At 42.4% G+C, this 20,553-nt stretch overlaps 1 protein-coding gene across 2 annotated transcripts in view; it reads right to left on the reverse strand.

The window, feature by feature from the left end:
• LOC118206781 (EGF-like repeat and discoidin I-like domain-containing protein 3) overlaps positions 1-16,313 on the reverse strand; it is a 149,536-nt gene extending 133,223 nt beyond the window's left edge. The window contains exon 1 of one of the 2 annotated variants that reach the window (XM_035379847.1): positions 15,798-16,313. In XM_035379847.1, coding sequence (XP_035235738.1) covers positions 15,798-15,864 — 67 coding nt within the window. In that variant the 5' untranslated portion in view covers positions 15,865-16,313. The remainder of the gene's footprint in view (positions 1-15,797) is intronic. The other variant, XM_035379849.1, reaches the window with a different exon arrangement.
• Between the last annotated feature and the right edge of the window lie 4,240 nt (positions 16,314-20,553).

A 20,553-nucleotide genomic window follows, 5' to 3' on the forward strand; every position in this document is an offset into this window, starting at 1 on the left:
CTCGCTTTACTTTCTTCCTGCTGATTTCTAGTTTTACTAATTTCTACTAATCCCTACTAACTTATAGATTGTAAAGTACTAACCTCACTAATATACTAACATGTGAATATTACTAATGGACTAACACACACTAGTTTTGGGTTTTTGATAGTTTAGATCACTATACTAATACATTAACCAGTCTCCCCTTTTCCATGCTGCGCTGTAGCTCCGCCCCTTTTCTTTCTAGCCTGCTCTAACGCTGAGTTCTGCAATTGCCTGCACCTGTCTCTTGCTCTAACTGCACCTCTCTCTCTCTGCACGTGTTTTACCTGCTAACCCAGGCCGTCTGTTATCATTGTTGTCTATGTGATTCCAGTCCGCGTTTTGTCAGTCCCCTGTCATTTAATTAGTTATCCTAATGTTCTTCACCTGGATGTTGTTTGTTACTCCGCCCTCACTCACTTAACCCCTCCTTGATTGTTATCTTCCCCAGTGTATAAATGTCAGTCTTTTCCACTTGTTTCTTGTCAGAACGTTGATCAGATTCATTGTGCCGATTATTTGTAAGCCTTTGTTTTTTGAGATTCTTGCGACACCCCTTTGCCCGACTTCGAGTTTGCCTGCCCCTTTTGGTTTTGTTTGATCTGGTTCGACCTTCGCTTTTCTTTGACTTCTCTTTTGCCTGCCCCTTTGTACCTTCGCTATTTCTGATCTCCTGGTTTTTGACTTTTTGCCTGTCTTTTTACTTTTCTTCTGGAAACTCGATTCTGTACCGCACTATCTCTGATCACCTGGCTTCGAACTTCGCACGGAATAAAGACAACGTTTTCTTGGATTTCCCTGGTCTGCGTGTGGGTCCTTACTCTGAACGTAACAGAGAGACAGATAGTAAATTGTCGAGCTCCCACTTATTTGCAGGCACCTGGAACCGAATTCCGCGCGGCTGTGCAGATGGGTGGGTGGAGGGGTCGCAACTCAGTGAAAGTTCAGACTGACCTATTTTATGAGATTTTTTTTCTTCTCTTTCTCACTTTCTCATTTGGTAGCAGTGCCAGACACTGCTTCCTTAAACTGGGAGTCCTTTAACTGCTTTGAAATTTATATGCAAATGCAGGCATTAGAGACTAAACAGAACCTCTCTCTTCTCGCATACTGCATGCACAGCAATACTGTATGTATATGTACAGTATGTATGTGCAGCATAATATTTATGGACAATAAACATGCTGAAATACTTTACATAGTTGCGTGTCTTACATATTGCGACAAGTATAAACTTCTAGAATATCTCAGACTTAAGAATATTTTCAGACTTAAGCTTTAAGTGTGTGTGTGTATGCGTGTGTGTGTGTTTAATAGTATTCTCCTTATGTGGATCAATTTCATGAATAAGGCTTTTCAGTTTTTAAAAAATCTGTTGTCAAAAAAAATAAAAAATAAAAAATAATCCCTGCAATGTGATAAGTGTCATTCACTTAAATGGAAATTTAAACACCTTTCAATTATAGTCTATTCAAATGGACTTATTACCTACTCTACAATCATTTTTCATTATAGTATTTTTTTAATTACAGAGTATACCCCTGGTTGCCTTATATTATTGTGACTGGGAAAATAGCTAATTTGCTTGATATTCAGACTAAGGTATATAGCATGAATTTTAATGAGCAAAGGTGTAATATCCCCACTGACATGTTTAAAGGTACAGCAGGGGGCAGTAATGTGCGACTCATAAGAAATTTATGGCTGTATTGACGTTTTGATGTGACTCGTGTAACATATTAATTTGTCGAAAGATTCAGTTAATAGACTACAGATTTACCAGCAGTAAATCCTGCCTCATTCAGCTAGCTTTTAATGTTTCTGGCGAAAGTCACATGCGAAGCTGAAAAAACATCCACACAAAGGCCCAAATAATCAAAAGCAGCCAGTGTTCCAGCCAATCAGCATGCATCTCTCATTAAAATCTCATTCACGGCTTGTTTGATTGGTTGTGAAAATAAGTGGGGAACAAGCAAGACTTATCTGCAGTTAAAGGCAGTCAGCATACTTAAGCAATCCTGCATAATTATACATAATTATTATTTTAATTAAGGCACCGCTTCATTACTATTCCTGGATATTCCCACCAGTTGAAGTGGCTTTTGTGCTCAAGTTGGCGACCACTGATTTTAGAGGGACCTTTCAACTTGCAAATGATTAATACATGAGGCACATTTGGAGTGCACTATTCCTACTTGAATAATGGCTGCAGCCACAGATTTAAGCAACTAGGCAGATAAACCATGACCCTGTCCGAATCAGCACACTTGCCTTCTAGTGAGTACCGTTGTTGAGTACACTGGATGAGAAAGTTGTTAAGTGGGAATATTTTTCTCTAAATGTAGTGTACTTAAAATCCCAGGAGGATACACTAATTTCTGGGGTTTTGCTGAGTATATCTGGGAGCATGCCATTTTGGTCCCATAAATATGACGTGCAGCTTCGCTGATATTTTCCTTCAACAACAACGACACGTGAGCATGGCCACAAGGGTGGAACATTTTATGACACTTCCACAGTAGTATGAGGGATATTTTTTGCATGCTTCCAATCACAAATACTAAAACGTACTAAACAGTACGCAATATAAGGACACAGTAGCTAAGAGGCTGATTCGGACACAGCCCAGGACAAGGCCTTTGGGGTGCAGGAACTAAAGATTCTCCTTCCTGTTCCACACTGCTGAGGTCTGAAAGATTGTATTCAGCCTTAATCCAAGTTATTAAAAGTAAGCAATCAAATGTGATTCATTAATACGTCTTTCATACCTCAATGTAATTAAGCTGTGTTTGTGAATGAAGTAGGTGATTCATAAGAAACAGAAAAGCTGGGATTTTTTCCATGCATAACCCACTGGAGCTACTGTTTTATTTCTTTTCAAGCAGAATATGCCGTTGCACACAATGCAGAGGAGTCGTTCATGCAGTACTGAGAGCAAACAGGTGCTCTCACACAGGTGCCCTCAAAGGGAGCTCTGTAAAGCAGGTACCCGAAACCCAATTCGCCAACTCTCATGCAGGCAGAAGAGTGTGCCTCTGGTCGTACTCATGAGCTGGGCAACCACTGGTCCACAGGTGGGAGAGCCACAAGTTTCCCTCGCTCAGATTTTTCAGGGGAGTGAGAGCCAGTACATGGAGGATCTGATTGGCTCCTTCATCCTAGTTTCGCCATTCTGTCTGCTTCTCAGTGGTTAACCCCGTCGGTCACACAGGCCCTCTGCATCTGTGCCATTGAACTCAGTAAAGTCAACCTGAGTTAATGACAGAGAGCTACAAATTAGTACGAATCCAGCTCACTCCAGTTAACATGACCTTGCGGCGAGACCTTATGTAATTAAACAGGAACAAAAAAAGTTCAATCCCATGCTTTAATCACACGCTCCATTTAGTAGACGTCAAAGGTTCTGAACAAACAGGCAGGGCTACTGTGATTTTTATTTGAATTTCCCCTTACCTCTTTTTTTTTACCATACTAGTTTTCTGTCTGTACCACAGGGTGGTGGGGAACTACGCCTATTCACACTTTATTCTGATTCTTCAGCAATCTTTTTTTTTTTTTGCATTTACTGTTCTCTACTCCCATTCCTCATGAGCTATCCTGGTGTATTTATTAGTAGAGTGGATTTCCATCCATTTTCAAGTGTCAGAGCAGACGATCGGCAGGGGGATTAAAAACAGGCAGTGATTGGCCGCCCCTGGGGTCCTTCTGCGCACGTAGACGGGCCGCTTCGCACCGGCAGGCCTTGTTAATCACGCATCGCCTCCGCGCATTAAAATAATCCGGCGGATTCGCCCGCCGCTCCATCTGACTGACGCTCAGACGTGGCGGAGACCCGATTCTCCGAAGCGGCGTCCCCGCAGTTCCGCCGTCTATTCCCGGAGTCTCTCCGGTTTCCGCGTCTTCCGCGGATTCTCCCCGCGCAGCTGTCATTCCGAGCGCCGATTCGCCGAGGCGTTTCAAAAGCCCCGGACAGTGTAAACTCGGCTCAGGAAAGTTGCACGCCAGCATCTCAGAATGCAGCCGTGATCCAGAGGTAACAACGGAGGATTGTTGCGCCTCGCACCTACGGCACTTCTGAGTAAATCGTAATGAAAATATATTTGGTTAAAGAAGACAGGCCTCCGTATGGCACTACCCACTGGTGATTTGGTTACGAGCCTGGCTCCGGTCTGAAGGTTTGTGTAAGAAGACTATGAGCATTTCGGGACATCCGTATCTGTCTTTGTTTAAACAGCTGTGTAACTGTGGGCACTTGTACACACACGAGCGCATGCCCCCCACGTTGCCAAATTAAACTTAACAGAGCGCGGGGGAAGACCGCGGAGCGGGGAGCTGCCGGCGGAGCCGAGGGAGGGGAGGCAGCAGCGAGGAGGACCCTGGGATATGGCCTGTGCCTAATGCGTTTAGCTCAGCAGCATTTCGCTCTGAGCGCTGGCTGGAGGAGGAGCAGCCTTTACTCTGTGCCATTGCCACCCCGCAAAGTCAGTGCTCCAAATGCCATTCAACACATTTAGCCAATCGCAGCACAGGGGAACTCTCTGAATGGCATTCAACACATTTGAACAATTGTAGAACAGTTAGAGTTAGAGTTAACTTTATTAGTCATTTTTAAAAACATGAAAGTTGTCTTCTTGGTGCACAGACAGGGAAAAAGACAGAAACAACATCATACAACATCATACATAACATAGAAACATAGTCATATCACCGACATGTAGAACATGAAAATAAAAATACTACTGCTGCCCAGAAACACTGGGATCTCATCGTTTAAATTTTTGATTAAAAAGAGGTGCTGCACTGGGGAGAAAAGAAAATCTGGAGCGGTCTCTGCGTGTCTTGGGTGTGATAATCCGTCCTGACTTACTAAGAACCACTGCTGAGTGTAACGGATGTGTACTCTCCAGAGGGGAACTCTCCAGGTGGCATTCGACACGTTTGGCCAATCGCAGCAGAGAGGAACTCTCCAAAATGGCATTCAACACATGTGGCCAATTGTACCAGAGAGGAACTCGGACGGCCACTTGTGATGAGGCTTTAGAGGCTTTATAGGCGGAGACAGGGCTGTCAATCATCAGCTCAAGTATATCAATCATGAGACGACTCTCCACAGGAAAACAAATGACCGTGTACACATTACATAATTTTGGCTTGTTTCATTGTTATATAAATTCTGTGAACTTGCTGTGCACATTGTGCCAACCCGGGCCCATGAGTGGCAGTGTTGCATAATGGGTAGGGAACCGGGTTTGTACACAAAGGTTGCAGGTTTGAATATCTGGTAGGATACTATCGTTGTACCCTTGAGCAAAGTACTTAACCTGAATCGCTTCAGTTACAGCTGTAAAAAATAGGTTCTATTCAAAAGTATACGTCACTCTTGATAAGAGTGTCTGCTAAATGAAAGGAATGTAATGTCACACAACTGCGTAATTACATATGGACACATATATATTTGCGGTTTCTTCTCACGTTTGTGGCATTTCATTTTATGTGAATGTTGGGTCCAGGATTATAATAAGGCCTATGATTATTGTAATAGCACATGTGATTATGCAATACTCTTTGCAAACACTATAGTACTTAGAATGTATTTGCATGGTCTGTACAATGTACTCTAATTAAACAGATGCATTGCCCGCTACCATGATAATAGTTTAATGGATTACTTTTTTTTTTTAATTGCTATGACTCAAGCTGTCTTAAACCACTGAAATATCAACTAATGCAACATTAAAAGCACTAAGAGCAGAACGAGTTAATACATTCAACCAAAAAAGTAATTTATTTTAGAGGATATTTCTGGCCCTGCTCCTTCGAGAGCTGATGAGGGAGAAAGATTTGAAAATGAATAAGTAAATGTCTTAGATAACAAAGCCTGGCTTCAGCAGTCTGCGTCAAACCTGCTCTCCAGTATCGCCTGTGATTGGTAGGCCCTCTCTTTTTTCTTTTCTTTTTTTTTTTTTTAAAGATGCTATTAAGTTGTTCAAGCATACAGCAGGCTGGAAGCACCCTCAGGAATATGCACTTAAACATCTGCTTAATTCACATAAGGGACAGCCGATGAAGAACAGCATTCACGTCAATGCAGATTCAACGCGCCGAAGGTTACAGTAGAAAAGTGGGACGAGGAACAATAGCTAACGCTCACTTTCCAGTCAGCAACTGTCGCAGAACATTAAATGCAGGCCTCATTTACACAAGCTCGTAATATCAGATCCATCGCCTCTAAATTGACCCACAAGAGCATTAAAGACAGAAGCAGTCTGCCGCTGTGACCTTTCATCCATATTATAAACTCTGCGGAGTAATCAAGCTTCAGACAGGCAGCACAATTGCCATCAAGCCTACAGTCCTAGAGTGTCATATAACACAACTGCAAGCACTGCTGGCCAATCGAGGACACAAGAGACTCACCGGTTAATGCCCATTAGGCAACGCCAGGGATACATTACAAGATTCTGGGCCAAAAGATTTCAACAATATTAACCTTATTTAGACACCCCAGAGGAATGGTAACCATGGAAATGCTACAGAAATGCTCGCATGGTGTGAGAGGGTCAACAACATCTAGACAATGACTTCTGCAATCATCTAAGCTGTTAGTGAAGTGCTGGTCAATTTCAAACATGATATTTTCGTATGGCTCATTTAATGCTATTTAGAAACCTAAAAGTCTGCACACAACCAAGATAGTTAGACGCAAGTATTTTTGTGGTTAAAGAATGCTACAGATTCTCAGTTGAATAATGGATTCTTAGTATCATTTACAGTTGTTGTCTGTACTAACAGACTCAGTAAGAAAGAAGCTAATACCAACAATCTGCCATCACAAGATCAAATATTCTGCCTCCTCATTCATAGTTAGGGCATTGTAATGGTACCTGTTTAGTGGCAGTGCTATTGACCTCCCAGAACGTACCTCATAGCAAATTTAGCTGACAGGTTCTGAATTACCATGGACTGCCATTCAAGCCATTTCCTACAGTTTTTTTTTTCTTCCCAGTAGTCCAGCACATGTCAAGTGAGAGTAAGACTGAAGGAATTGTATGAGTAGAAAACATAATTAAGTGACTGATGGATTATGCCGATTACAGTAAGTCACAATAAATTCAGTACAGTCATGTGAATCAAAAACAATGATAATCAAACAAAAACGTATGAATATCCTTCAAATGGCAACAATGATATCCAACATAGAATCACCCCTTGTCAAATGACTATATATAGAATCTCTGACTGTGTATGCACACCATCTGAGTGAGGCCTTCAATAAAAGCCTCAAAGCAACACAGGACATGTTTGTATATTATAATAATACATAATCAAAAGCACAGCATTTTTGGGACCCCATAGTGAGGTGAAGTCTGGGGTAATCATTTTTCACTTTACCATTTGCCTGAGAACAGCCATAAATAATTTATCATCTTAGCTGAAGTTCCTTTGCTGAGTCACTAACAGTACTTGGTTTCACATTATACCACCCATTTGCACAGTTATATTTTTAATAGGAACAATCAAAGAAAATCCGAGTCCCAAGAGTTCCACAGTGTCTCACCTGCGGTTCGAACCTGTGATTCCCACTGAGCAGTACCGGTTTCATGGATGGATTGGATGGATGATTGAGTTATCCAAAACACTTGACTCCTCAAGGAGTATCTGCATTCACTTTCCCAGACTTACAAGCATTAGCACCTGATAAAATTTAAATGATTCACCCAAAAGAGCTTAGCAAATACTGCTGTTGGCCCCACAGCGATTAGGCTGCTACGACGGAAACAGCGGTACAGAGTGATAGCCGCGACCTGTTGCATTGAATCTGAAAATGAGATCTCTGGGATCCAGCTCTTCCTGTCTAACTCCCCCAAACTGGAAAAAAAACTAAACTTGAAGTGATGATTTCTGGGCTCTTAATGAAAATATTTCCCCTTTTCACTGAAGTGCTAAAAGCACATTATATCATACTATTTACATGCTCATACTAAAAGCAGCGGTTTATAGAAGCATGTTGTTTTAAAATTACTTACTGCTGGACATGTTGCTGCATGAACCTTTTTATAACACTTCATCATAGCCTTTCTCCAGAACCACTTTCTTGACATGACAGCAAGAGACAATTAACTCTGAACTACAGTTGAAACTTCAGCTCTTCCATCTAACAACACAATTTTCTCTCAGATTGAGCACTTTTAAAATGTCAGAAACAGGATAACATCTCTTTGGAGATAGCTGATTTAATATTGCCTCCGGGGCTAAGATACTATTTTAGTAATCAATGCTATTTAATGCATTTAAAGATTGCAGCATTTAAAGATTTATTGTTATAGACTGAGTCTCAATACGTTCTGCAAAGTGAAGCACACTTGACACAGGACAGAAGGCACAGACTGAATGCCTAATCTTTCTGAAGATCAGTTACACATTCTGCCTCCTTAATTCCCGATAGCTGAGCTGTGGAGTTCATCCACCTCGATTCCCCGTGACTGCTGCTGAAAACACGCAGCAGAAACCACACCCCAAATTCCATAAGTCTGACAGTAATGCAGAACTGGATCATGGGATTGTTACCGGTACAGTGAGCCAAAAGAAGCTGTGGTGCCTATACGCAGCCCGTACACAGTCAAGTGTCGTAAGAGGAAACGACCCAATCACGCGGTTTTAAATTCTCAGGCCTCCAATCCGGCCTTCCCGCTCAGGACTCCGACAGATGAACTTCCTCGTCCCGCGGTTTTCACAGATACGATCTCCAGCACATTTTCGAGGCTTTGCATTGACGGGCAGATTTTTACTGCTAAGGTATCTCATCTCAGCAGCGATTTCGGATAACGGCGCCGTCGGCACTGCCAATTAGCGAAACAAAGGACTGGAACATTCGCCCTCCGCTTTTCGACTGTAATAACGCCACGCCCGTGCGGCAGCCTGCTTTTCTTGCGCAACAGAAAAAGGGCATCATCAATTTAACCGCAAACAAAGGACTGCCAGCACTCACAAAGGCGTACTGTGAGCGCGCGCTTTATATTTGACAGAGGGGCTTTTTGTTTCAAACGGAGCCAACGCCACGAACAGACACAATGGGTACGACGCACTGAATCAGCTACTGTTTCCGAGCTCGAAACCTGCAGTAAAGCGCCTGGTCCCAGATGACAACAAATGCACAGATGTACACCTGCTCCAATATCACAGTTTGGGGTGGGGGGGGGAGACGAGGGGGTGACTGGTGAGAATCTGAAAAGGTTGGCATCTGGTCAAACCCGTCCCTGTGCGGCGCACGTCTAAACAGATCATTGCCTTTTCATTTCTTTCAATCTCTTTCTGAAGCGGTACTGTGAGAGCCCTGCGCCTGTGATTGCTTTCTGAAACCGAGCGGTAAAGATCAGCTGTGAAAGAGCAAAGCTGCACGGAGCGCGGCACCTCGTTCCCTTCACGGGCGCGCCGCGCTTTCCGCGCTCGCCCAGGCTCACTGCTGGCAAAGAGGGCACTGATGTACGACGCAGACAAGTTCACAGTCTAAACAAAGAAACGTCCTGCTGATGTGAGCGGAAACAAAAAATGTACTCCGAAGACTCTTCCTAAATGCCTTCAGGGAGGGGACTCTGTAGGGACACCACACAGACTGAAAATGTAAGTCAGGGGTGTCAAAACACCGGTCCTGGAGGGTTGCAGTGTCTGCTGGTATTTGTGGTTTTCTTTCAATCAGCGGCCAATTAGTTGAGAACAAGGTGTGTGGACTCTTCAGCCGATCAATCACTTAAATGAATCACTCTTGCTGAAACACACCGAAAACCGTCAGACACCGTGGCCCCCCACCCCTGATGTAAGCCTGCATAGTTAGCCAGTAACACCTGAACTGATTCAAACAGATGTGGCTGCAAGCATCTCTGCAGCATCCTGCTGCCACAGATTGCTCTCTGTCATGTTAGCTGTCACCCAGCTACTGCAGGTGATCAAAATGAGGCCATTACCCACCCACAGTTTGGTGACCCAGAGGTTAAATTATGGGGGTCAGATTCTAGTTCCAGAGGACTGCAGTGTCTGTTGGTTTCTGGTGTGTTTCTGCACTTAAGTGCTTATTTTGAGTCATTGATTGGCTAAGGAGTCCACACACCTTGTCTCAGAGGCCAAAATAGACTGCTGGCTGAAAGAAAACCAGACAACTCTGAACACACTGTAGCCCAACAGGACTTCGAGTTTCATACCTAAGCTAAGCTAAGGCTAAGCTTACAGCTAGCATAAATATGAGGTGATCAGACATTATCATTAGTTATAACACAATAGTTTATAAAAATGAAAATAGCATGTATTCACAATGCTCTTCATGGATTTGAACATGGACATGACTACAGATTTATGTTCTACAGTCTGGATTTTGGGCTGCTTGAGAGACTGTGTGAAGACCCAGCAAGCTACTCTATTTGGCCAGTCTGGCATTGAGTAAATAGAGAGCTTTCTATCTGAAATGAACTCATGTGGTCTGGAATGTTTTAAGAAAGCAGTGCACATTATTCATCATGGTCATAAAATAGGTTAAACAAGAGTTGCTGTGGTAGTCTTAGTTGCTGCGGTAGTTCCAGTTGCTGGGGTAGTCTTTGTTGGTGTGGTAGTCTTTGTTTCCATGGTATTTGTAGTTGCTGGGGTAGTCTTAGTTGTTTTCTTCTGCTTTATCCACTCTTACTTTAACTTACAAAACATCTTTTATTTTTTTTTGTTTGGATCATAATTAAAGGGCTATAGGAGAGGCAATGATTAGGCCAAGGACGCTCCCCTGAACACAAGAATAATGACTGCAGCTGACAGGATTCCATCGTGGCTGAGGCATCAGACAATGATTAGTTCCTGTTTTTTGTCTGCATCCTCCTTGTACTTTTCCAGAATTGATGCACCTCCCAAAGCACCCATTGACTTTCAATGTATAATGTAGAAGAGGAAGCTCTTATTGAGCCTGGCTCCTGTTCAGCCTGAGACCAGACAGCATGACCTCAACATTCCTTATGCACTTAATCACATCAGTTCTAGTATGACCCGATGCAGAACCTTTAAAAACAAACAGAAAAAATAGAATATCTTGGTTGCGCAAGTACTCTTTTTTTTGAAGAAGACGACTAATCTGAATCAAGTACTGGTATAAAATCTTTTTTTAAGTCGGAGAATCTTTCCTCCCACTTTGTAGATATTGGCTCAATGCAGAGATATGTGGCCATTAGAGATTAATACGTGAAGACAAAGCTTCAGTCTGCCTTCGCCGTATGTCCTCAAACACCCCACATCGCTGTTGCCTCGCCCCGACGTAATTGAGTGACATCTGCTTGGAAAGTTCTGGAAGGCGTCGCCTCGTCAGCGTCTCGCCTGACAGCGCCCCTCGCACCTGTGGTTTATCTTCCTTTCTCTCGGCTGCGGCGCTAGCAGGCGCAGAAAAAAGAGAACAGATGCCGTGATGTGATTCGCTGATCCTATCCCAAAAGGTCGAGATCACACCCAGAATCTATCAGAAGCTGAAACGGAACTGAAAGAGCCCTGCCGAAGGCAGCGGGCGCATGCAGATGTGCATGCAGATGCACGTCTCATCGTCGCAGTAAATTCTTCAGAGTTAAATCATCTCTTACAAAGCGCATATAGTCCCTGTTGGACTCATATGTGCTCTGTTGGAGCTGAATTAACACTAGACATTTCACCATGTAGACAGAATGCAATGTGCTCTTTTGCACAGGTAAGATGAGTAAAGACATAAAATAGAATGAAGTGCCGTGAAACCCACAACAACCGGCAGCTAATAGACTATATTCCTGAAGGCTATAAGCTATAGTTGTAATATGAACAACACAGCCTATATGGCATTACGTAACTTGATACCTAAGCATTTTCGTCAAGGAATATGAGCATGTCTACATGCTGTGGGGTCAGTCTGCTGAAGGTGAAACCGGCAGCTGCGAAGACCAGCTCAGTTGGCACCAAGGTTCTAGGAATGGGCAAATAATGTTTTGCTAATGCTGCCAGTCGAGGGAACTGTGACTCATCAAATTTTCACCAGTCGAAGTGATTTATGTCTTAACAATGGAGAAAGGTCTCTTTAATGTAAAATGTAATTGCCAATGTTAGGGTATGCATTGGAATTTTTTCACATTTAACCATTTAATCAGTAAAATTAATCGTTCAACGTTCTTATTGACATTTAATAGTTAGTCGATTAACTGTTAACATCCCTAATTCGAATATATATTCAAACGTATGTGTTTTTGTAGAAGGAATATTCGAACATCACTTTTTCCCAATGTTGACAGCCCTGGTTCGGTTAAATCCACAGCCAAAGCTAATATCGCCGAGTGCAAACAAACAACGAGGTGAAGACGGGCTAGCGGTTCAGTGATTCTCATCGTTTAGGGAGTCTGTGTAGGTAGCCACATTCGCTTCCTTTGTTTACCACCCCTGCCTGCCTCGATGAGAGCTCCACTAAACCGGTCTAGCTTTCACCCTCAACGCTACTCAATTGCCCTGTAAATCTTGCCGGGGGAAGGGAGACACAATTTACATTAAGGCGCACCGGTTGAAAGAAATAGAAATTCCATACCTGCAAACTGTGATTTATTGCCAGACACCACAACAAGGACAATGAGGTAAGCCTGTATCAAAATGATAGTCACGAGGCGCCGATTCCAGGTGGATGCTGAATGCTGAGAAGGAAAGGGAATGAGGAGAGAGAGAGAGAGCTGTACCATGTCCTCCCATCTACACGTTGTGTTTAGATAGAATCCCCCATCCTTAGGAGACAGCACTCGGTCGATGGGTCTACCTGGTGCCACAGGCTTAACCTCACGGGCAATAATGTCTGAAAATCACCTGCGAAATTGCAACACGGGCCCCAAGCTCAGGAAGTGATATATTGCTTTCCAACAAAGAAGAGCACTGCGGGTTTAGCTGCAGGCAGAGGTTTCAGAGGGATCAACTTATTAGAAAGTCTTAAAGACTGCCTGCTGCCCTAGCAACCAACATCTGCTAACAAGCAGGTCCAAATACAACCATTACCAGAGGCCAATACATAATATTTGGGAATATGACCAATTCAACCAGACTTGAAATGCAGTTTTGAAATATAGCCTAATTCTGCTGGGATGTAGTTTGTTATGCCAGACCTGATGAAACCATTGCCTTTGCAACCTTGAACTCGTGCAGACGTATTGCAATGTGATTCACTTGTTCATATTGTGTCCGAAAGAATGACTTTACAATGAGTTACTTCGGCATATGTCATGATTACTGAGTCACAAGCCTACAATCACTTACTGTTGCCTACCTTAGCATTCATTTCATTACAGCTTAACACAATCAGGGGCTTTTGATATTTTGAACTGCAGATTAACTGGAACCCAGATCAAATAAACATGTTCCTGAAATTCAAAGAAAAATATTCAAATAAATTGGAGGGAAAATGTGACAGAGTCATAAAATAAATCTAATGTTGATAATAAACAAATAATAATTAAATGCATTAAACTGCAGGCCAAATATTTTTCCATGCTTAACCACATAATCCTCAGTTTGGGCTTGAATGTGTTCCATAATAAATAAATCAGTGTTTTTGCGGGTCACCCTATCTAGTCCAAAAGATATCTGATAAATATGGGTATCATAATTTGTCACAGTGAATATGGTAAGCGAACAGCTTTGCTCCAGAGCCAAGTGCCACGACTGAACTAAATGCATCAGGTCACGGGGAATTGAAACATTCCCTGCTGGTGAAGCCATCTGATCTCCTCACCAAAAGACGGCCATCTGACCTCCTCACCAAAAGACAAACAACAAGCTTCACTCCTTTCCTCCAGGAATTTGCTTGCCATCTCGTTGTCAAAACAAAGCCAGCAAATAAATGTATTGCTCAAAGAGAACAATTTCCCAAGTTCCTCACTTGACCTATTGCACTTTTAGCTTCAAACCTTCAAACACTTATGCCTCCACATTATTATACAGTGTGCGTGTGTGGGTGGCTGTGTGTGTGTGCGTGTTTAATTAGTATTAATATATCATGCTTCAGTCAAATGTCTTCTGCATGAAACAGCGCTCAAGAGGATATATCATAGGAGGTATCAAACAATAAATAACTGTTTTCCAATGGTTATTATTTAATAGCCCAATTGGATGTGTGTGTGTTTGGTGTGTGTATATCTACAGGGATGCTATTAAATAATAACCATGGGAAAACATTGCTTATTATTGTTAGACAGACCATCAATGTAAACTGGATAGACTTATGATGAGTTATGATAAAAGCCTTCCACGGCACCCATTCTATGAAAACAATGCATGGACCTTTCTGAGCATCAATAAATGTGGCCAATGCATAAGCATTCAGTGAGGTTACTGTGAAGTCTTTGTGGGTGGAGTGAATGAATGAATGGTACATTAATAAAAGTTCCCTACATAACTCCCCTCTACCAAAAGTATTAGGACTTTTTTGGCACACTCGTCTTTCATTCTGTTTAGACAAACGCTACCTCGGACCCGGTAGCTTATTAAATGAACATTAACTGATGATGTGTCAATCCAATTTACAAGGCCTAATTGGTAAGTGCTTAAATGATCCATCTTTTGCAGCAGCATTGAAATAATGCATGTGATTGTTCATGCTTAATTAACTTAACCAGACCCCTCAAGCGGATCACATTAAAATACTATTATCAATTTACCTTAAACTGAAATAATCCACACCCACTATGCAGATTCGTAGTGCCAATCCATCTCACACTCTATTAATTGCACTCTAAAACCATGTCAACTCGTGCTTCAATTATTTTGTTTCGCGAAACCGTTAGGCGCAGTTCCCCCAAGTATAAACCGAGCCGAAGCACACTGACCTCGGGTCTACCCTGCAACAAGGGGATAACCAGGGGACTGAAACCCAGTCTAGCTAAACGCAGTGCTGAGCAGTCATGTATTTTGCTTGCACATGGGCTAATCTAGGTCCAGACGCGTGAACAGGTATGCATACCAAAAATTATGACATATCTCACATATGATCTTGTTTCCGATAGAGGTATGTTAACGACAATGGTTTCGAGAAAGATCAAAAACTTACATACTCATAAAACAGCACAGACGCTAAATAGGCTACATCACATGGACAGGTTGCCTGTACGTTCTGCCCATTCTTGCAGTGCAGTGACAACCATGTATATTGAAATTATTTGATTGTGCGGATGCTATGATACGTCAAATATTTAAGGAGCAGCTATATCCTCTTTGCCACTTTAACTTAGAAAAAATGCATCCTCCGGCGCTGGCTAGAAATCAATAACCTGATTAAAGCCCCTGATACAGAGAAAGATCCTCACTCAGAATAGTGTTGCTCTCACGCTATTTGTTACGACATTCCTTTGCAAGTTTTATAGTCACCTAGAATACATCATACGGCATACATTCAACTTCATAACAGAACCGAATCAATCAGCAAACCAAAAGCACCGCCAGATCGATGTATTTAAAGTGAAGGTATTCAGTTCGCGCTGCTGATTGCGTAATTCGACTTACAACAAATAAGAAAATTAAAATAAACGGTCATTAAAACGAGATGATAATAATAATAAAATAATAATAATAATAATAATAATAATAATAAGGTGTCAACGTCGATTTTACTCTGTTTCATTTTATTATTTGTATTTATGTTTTTATCTATAGCACAGTCTGTAAGTAATTTAACAGTGTTCCAGATGAACCCACTACAATAACCAATACCTGCTTCGGACTGTCTCCACCCATGAAACTGCCAATGGCTTTCTACTCACCTTTTGCGAGCTGCGGGACAGCCGTGCTCATGCAGAGGACGAAGAAAAGAGATAACGGTCCCATCATTTTTAAAGATCATATATCTCTTCCACGGTCACAGAAAGAACAGGTAAACGAAAGATAAAACTTCTGTTCCTTTTCGTCCCGCGATGTCGTTTTAAATGACAGTATCTCCTCAACTGGTTTCTGTAAGTCCTTTTTGGAGACGGGAGAGAAAGAGATATACACTGAGTCTAAGTGTTTGGAAGAAGCGGTTCTGCCTGCGCAGTTATCCCCTACTGCAGTGGTGCACAGTGCAATAACCGAGAGCGAGAGAGAGCGCGTGCAGGTCCCGATTACACAGCGCACTGTGTACAAACACGGCGAGAGAACAGCAGCGCGCTGCAGACGGTCACAGCGCTCCAACTGGGGCGCTGTCTTACTGATAAAGACAACCTCTGCTCCTCCCCACACGTGCTTGTACTGCCAATACAAAGCAGCTCCAGTTCTAGCTGGGTGGGACCTAAATTACCTTATCTCTTCTAGATCCCCCCCCCCCCCCCCCCCCCCCCCCCCCCGCCTTCCTCCCCCCGCGCCCGCTACCATCTAGCCTTGGGAGACCGGCCAGTTGGCATTGTTGTGAGCAGGTATTGCGGCTCAAGCGTTCGGAGCCAGATCTTTCACTGTGAAGCTTCCGTTGAGCGGAGATTTCAGCTGACATGCATCCCGTACGCTATTAGCATGTTAAGATTCCTCGCTTGGAATCTTTATTGGGATAAAGTGTCAATGTCTTGTGTCTGTCTCTTTTAGTGCTACTTTAATGATGTTACCAGTGCACGTACGTTTTAGTTTTTGGGTTGTATGTTTTATAAAACCTCATTTATTTATTTATTTGTTTGTTCGTTTGTTTATCATTTATAAATTATTACTACTATTATTATTATTAGTAGTAGTAGTAGTATTGGTATTATTGTAATTATGAATAATAATAATAATAATCCCATATCCAACAATTAATTTTATTTTGTTTCATTTGCCCATCATTTGCATTCTCCTTCTGCCCACATTATAAAACTTAAAAAATAAAAATGAAAAAAATACAAACTGGAGTTTGCAGTTCATGACGTGATGTAATTGTAATTAACAGTGGACTTCAAATGGTTAATTCAATTAAGACCTCATAGGAGGCGAATGAAGGCATCGTTTCCGATTGATACTGTCAACCAAAGTGGCCAAAATGGAAGAGCTTAAAGCAGAGCTATTTGTATGAGGCCTTCCTTTCATGCACAGGAAACAAACTGACCTTCACGTCTGACACGGGAACAGTAACTGCGCTCAGCTCGCCACAGGCGGGACAGCTGTGTTAAGTGAGAATGTTAAGTGTGCACTCTGCCGTCAAGGGTCCTCACAGCTCGTGAAAAGTGCAGTTCAGTGGACTGAAAGGGGTACCGTTCAAGGGCATTGAAGATGGCGGCGTCAGAGACATCACTGAATGGAATGCACTGAAAGGAAGGTCAGTGAGACTGTGGAGTATCTTTGAATCACCTCCAATCACTTAAAAGCAACTTTTCCTCTTTTTACATTCTGTGCTTAATTCAGACTCTGTTAATGTGTTAATGTTCACAGCTGTGCTGTGCCACGACTGTCACACGTACAGACACTCCCGCGTGTGCTCCCTACAATCTACACTACACTTCTGCGGAGCACTAGCGGTTAGCGAACAGGCATATCTGTCACTGATGACAACTGCTATCCTCTTGGAACATGGGTGGAACTAATGCAGCCGTAACCAAAAAATAATAACTGCATATGACGTATACCCACCTTGCACCTGACTGGGTGAAGGTAGGTGTATCTGTACCTGTGGAATCTAAAAAATCTAGTTGAGATTCGGACTTGCAGCTCTGGTGTCCTGAATGCCTTCCAGGCAAACTCATTTCCCCCCTGAGCAACATGGCAGCACCACTATTTCAGACTTTTTAGCTGTTTTTTTTATGATTTGCCCCTTTGTCTTGCTTGCCTCTCCTTTTATATTCCTTCAGAAATCAGAATGAAATAAGACCAAAAAATGTAGACTGTAGCTGCCACTTGGCGGGGGGGGGGGGGGGGGGGGGGGGTCATTTAATCCAGGCACCACTGTGCGGTGTTTTGTCCTTTGCATTGTAAAGTACATTCTTGGCACTTCTCTTTTTTTCTCCCTCTTGATCCAATGGATTCACAAAAGCTCTGCTTGAATGCACTGTAGTTTAAGTAGGCATTTACCTCACAGGTCCAAGGCACTTGACTCTTAGACATAAACACAGGGGCGTATGTTCCAAGCTGCCCGGGGAAGCCGGGAATTTCACCCGTGCTCTCTCTGTCTTGCCCCATTTCCTCAAAAGGAGGTCCACCTTTTAATTCTGCACACACGGCGACTTTTATTCTGCCTCATTTCTCTTGCTCTTGTCTGCCAGTACTTTGAATTAATGAGGTCCGCTCTCTCGCACTCACTGCGCACATGTGAGGAGGCATCTCTGAACTTCGGCATAATTAAACATCACAAACGAGTGGGCTGCAGTTTGGTCCTGTTAAGACACTGTCCCGACGCACGGATGGGCCCCCTGGTCCGATAACAGATCCGGACCATGCCCGTGCAGACTCAGTAGCCCTGCAGAGGGACACATTATTGGCTTTAGTGTCACCCAGGGAAGGTGGGGGGGGGGTTGGGGTTTGTGTGTGGGGTGGCAGGGCTGGCTGCTTCCATAAACACTCTATGCAGTCATTTAGGGCCACCAAACATTATTGTTAAGGGCCACCAAATTCCTTTTTGTACACTGTCTGTCAGGGATGTGAACAATGAAATGATCTGGTGAAAAATAGAATTTCTTTTGTGGACCACAGTTATTTTACAACTGCCTTTGCCTATAGTTTCAGTCCCATTCTCAGCCTTTGGGGGTTATTTTGGGAAGCCCACACGTTCTGATGCAAAATTATCCATAGAGGAATCATGTGACCATGACAAGAGACATATACACTTACTGAATCCATTTGAAAACAAAAATCACTTTATGGCATTATTATATATTATTAAAATATAACACATTAACACACTGCTGTGAGGCATTGATTTGATTTATTTGTTTAGCAAATTATTGCTACAGCCCCCCCCCCCCCCCTCCCCCCGCCCCCAAGTGTGCCTGGAGTTTCATACAAAGGACATTCATATAAACAGGATACATTTTTATCCAAGACATGCTTTATGTTGGCTGAATAAAATGTCCAAACCATACAGAAAGGTGGAAAAGAGTATGCTTATGATCAAACTAGGATTACTCAAGGTCTCCCTCTATCTGGGTGGCAGTATATTTAAGGAACTTGTAACTCAGAGGTTGCAGGTTTGATTCCTGGGTGGGGTACTGCCACTTAGACAAGGTGCTTATTCTAAATGACTTCAGCAAATATCCAGCTGTATGAATAGATTGCATGTAGACTATTCTGTACAAGTTGCTCTGAATAAGAGCATCTGCTAAATTGAACGCGTGTCAAGCTCAGCTTCATTCAACAGTAAAAAGAGCAGCCCTTTTACAATATGCAAGTTGCTGGCTTCATTGTGTCTCTGTTTTTTTTTTTTAGCACTTCGGCCTACGCATCGCCACCATTTTGTCTCCTTATCAACAGAACGTCTGGAATTACCTATGTTAATTCACAGCTGTGAAAAAAGAAATCATATTGAGTTCTCAGCGCTGTTTTCAGTTGAGACCCAAAGTAGCCCAGTGGAGGCGAATGAGTATCCGCTCACCCTATTTCATTCCACTTATCCACTGGATTATTCATTCATGCCCTCCATCAGATGGTTTTAAATCTTTTTTTTTTTTTTTTTTTTTTTTTACAAGGCTGTCTTACCCACATTCATTACCTGGAGTCAGTTTAACAAAAGCCTTTGGCAAAGGGGATGGCACACAAAGACTAAATCAGACAGTCTGCGAAAATGACAGACTTGATTCTGAATAGAATGTTTTATATTATATTCAAGATGCATTGAGACACCGGATTGTATTATAGTCTTTTTCAATATATATATAGGCATTTCCAAGCATGCTTACTGTAAATTTTAGCCATTTACCATTATGTGTCTGTTTCTTCTCAGGCGTTTGGCAACTGCATAACTGCCGTTACCTTAGCCCTTTAAAGAGTAGGGTTTTTTGGAATTTTTTCCCCGAAAGTAATATCTGAATAGTAATATCAAATATTCATTTGAGCAACAATGATGTACATGCATAACAATATCAGCACAATCAAAATGAGACATATGCAGTGAAACAATCAGGAAATGGGTTGGTTGATGTATACCTGCAGATTAGATTATTCTTATCATATACTAATTTTTTAAAAATCTACCTGTAATGACTATCTATGAAAAGTGGTTTCTAGTACTATTGGACTGTTTGGTACACAAAGGGGCACCTTTAACAAATATACTGTATCTAACGTGCCTCAGCTATCCTGTGCTGAGAAACATTTTCCATAATCCACAGGCATGCAACCATAATAGCTGCTATACGCTTCTCGTCTTCACTGCTCATTTTCCATCTGTTTCCCTTGCGTACTTTAAGCCAAAAGGAACATTCCGGTAGTATCTTGAAACAGTTGGTCTGAATTAGTAGATCCTAGACCTGCTTTTTCAGTTTAAAATGTGGTTGGAAATAATTGCCAAGTGAATTGCTGACGTCTGGCTACTGTTCGAGGCATACTGCTTAGCAGTGTAGGAATCAGTTCCTTCAATTTCCTCCTCCTGCT

Source organism: Anguilla anguilla, chromosome 10, assembly GCF_013347855.1.
Source record: "Anguilla anguilla isolate fAngAng1 chromosome 10, fAngAng1.pri, whole genome shotgun sequence".
In the NCBI taxonomy this organism is placed as follows: Eukaryota; Metazoa; Chordata; class Actinopteri; order Anguilliformes; family Anguillidae; genus Anguilla; species Anguilla anguilla.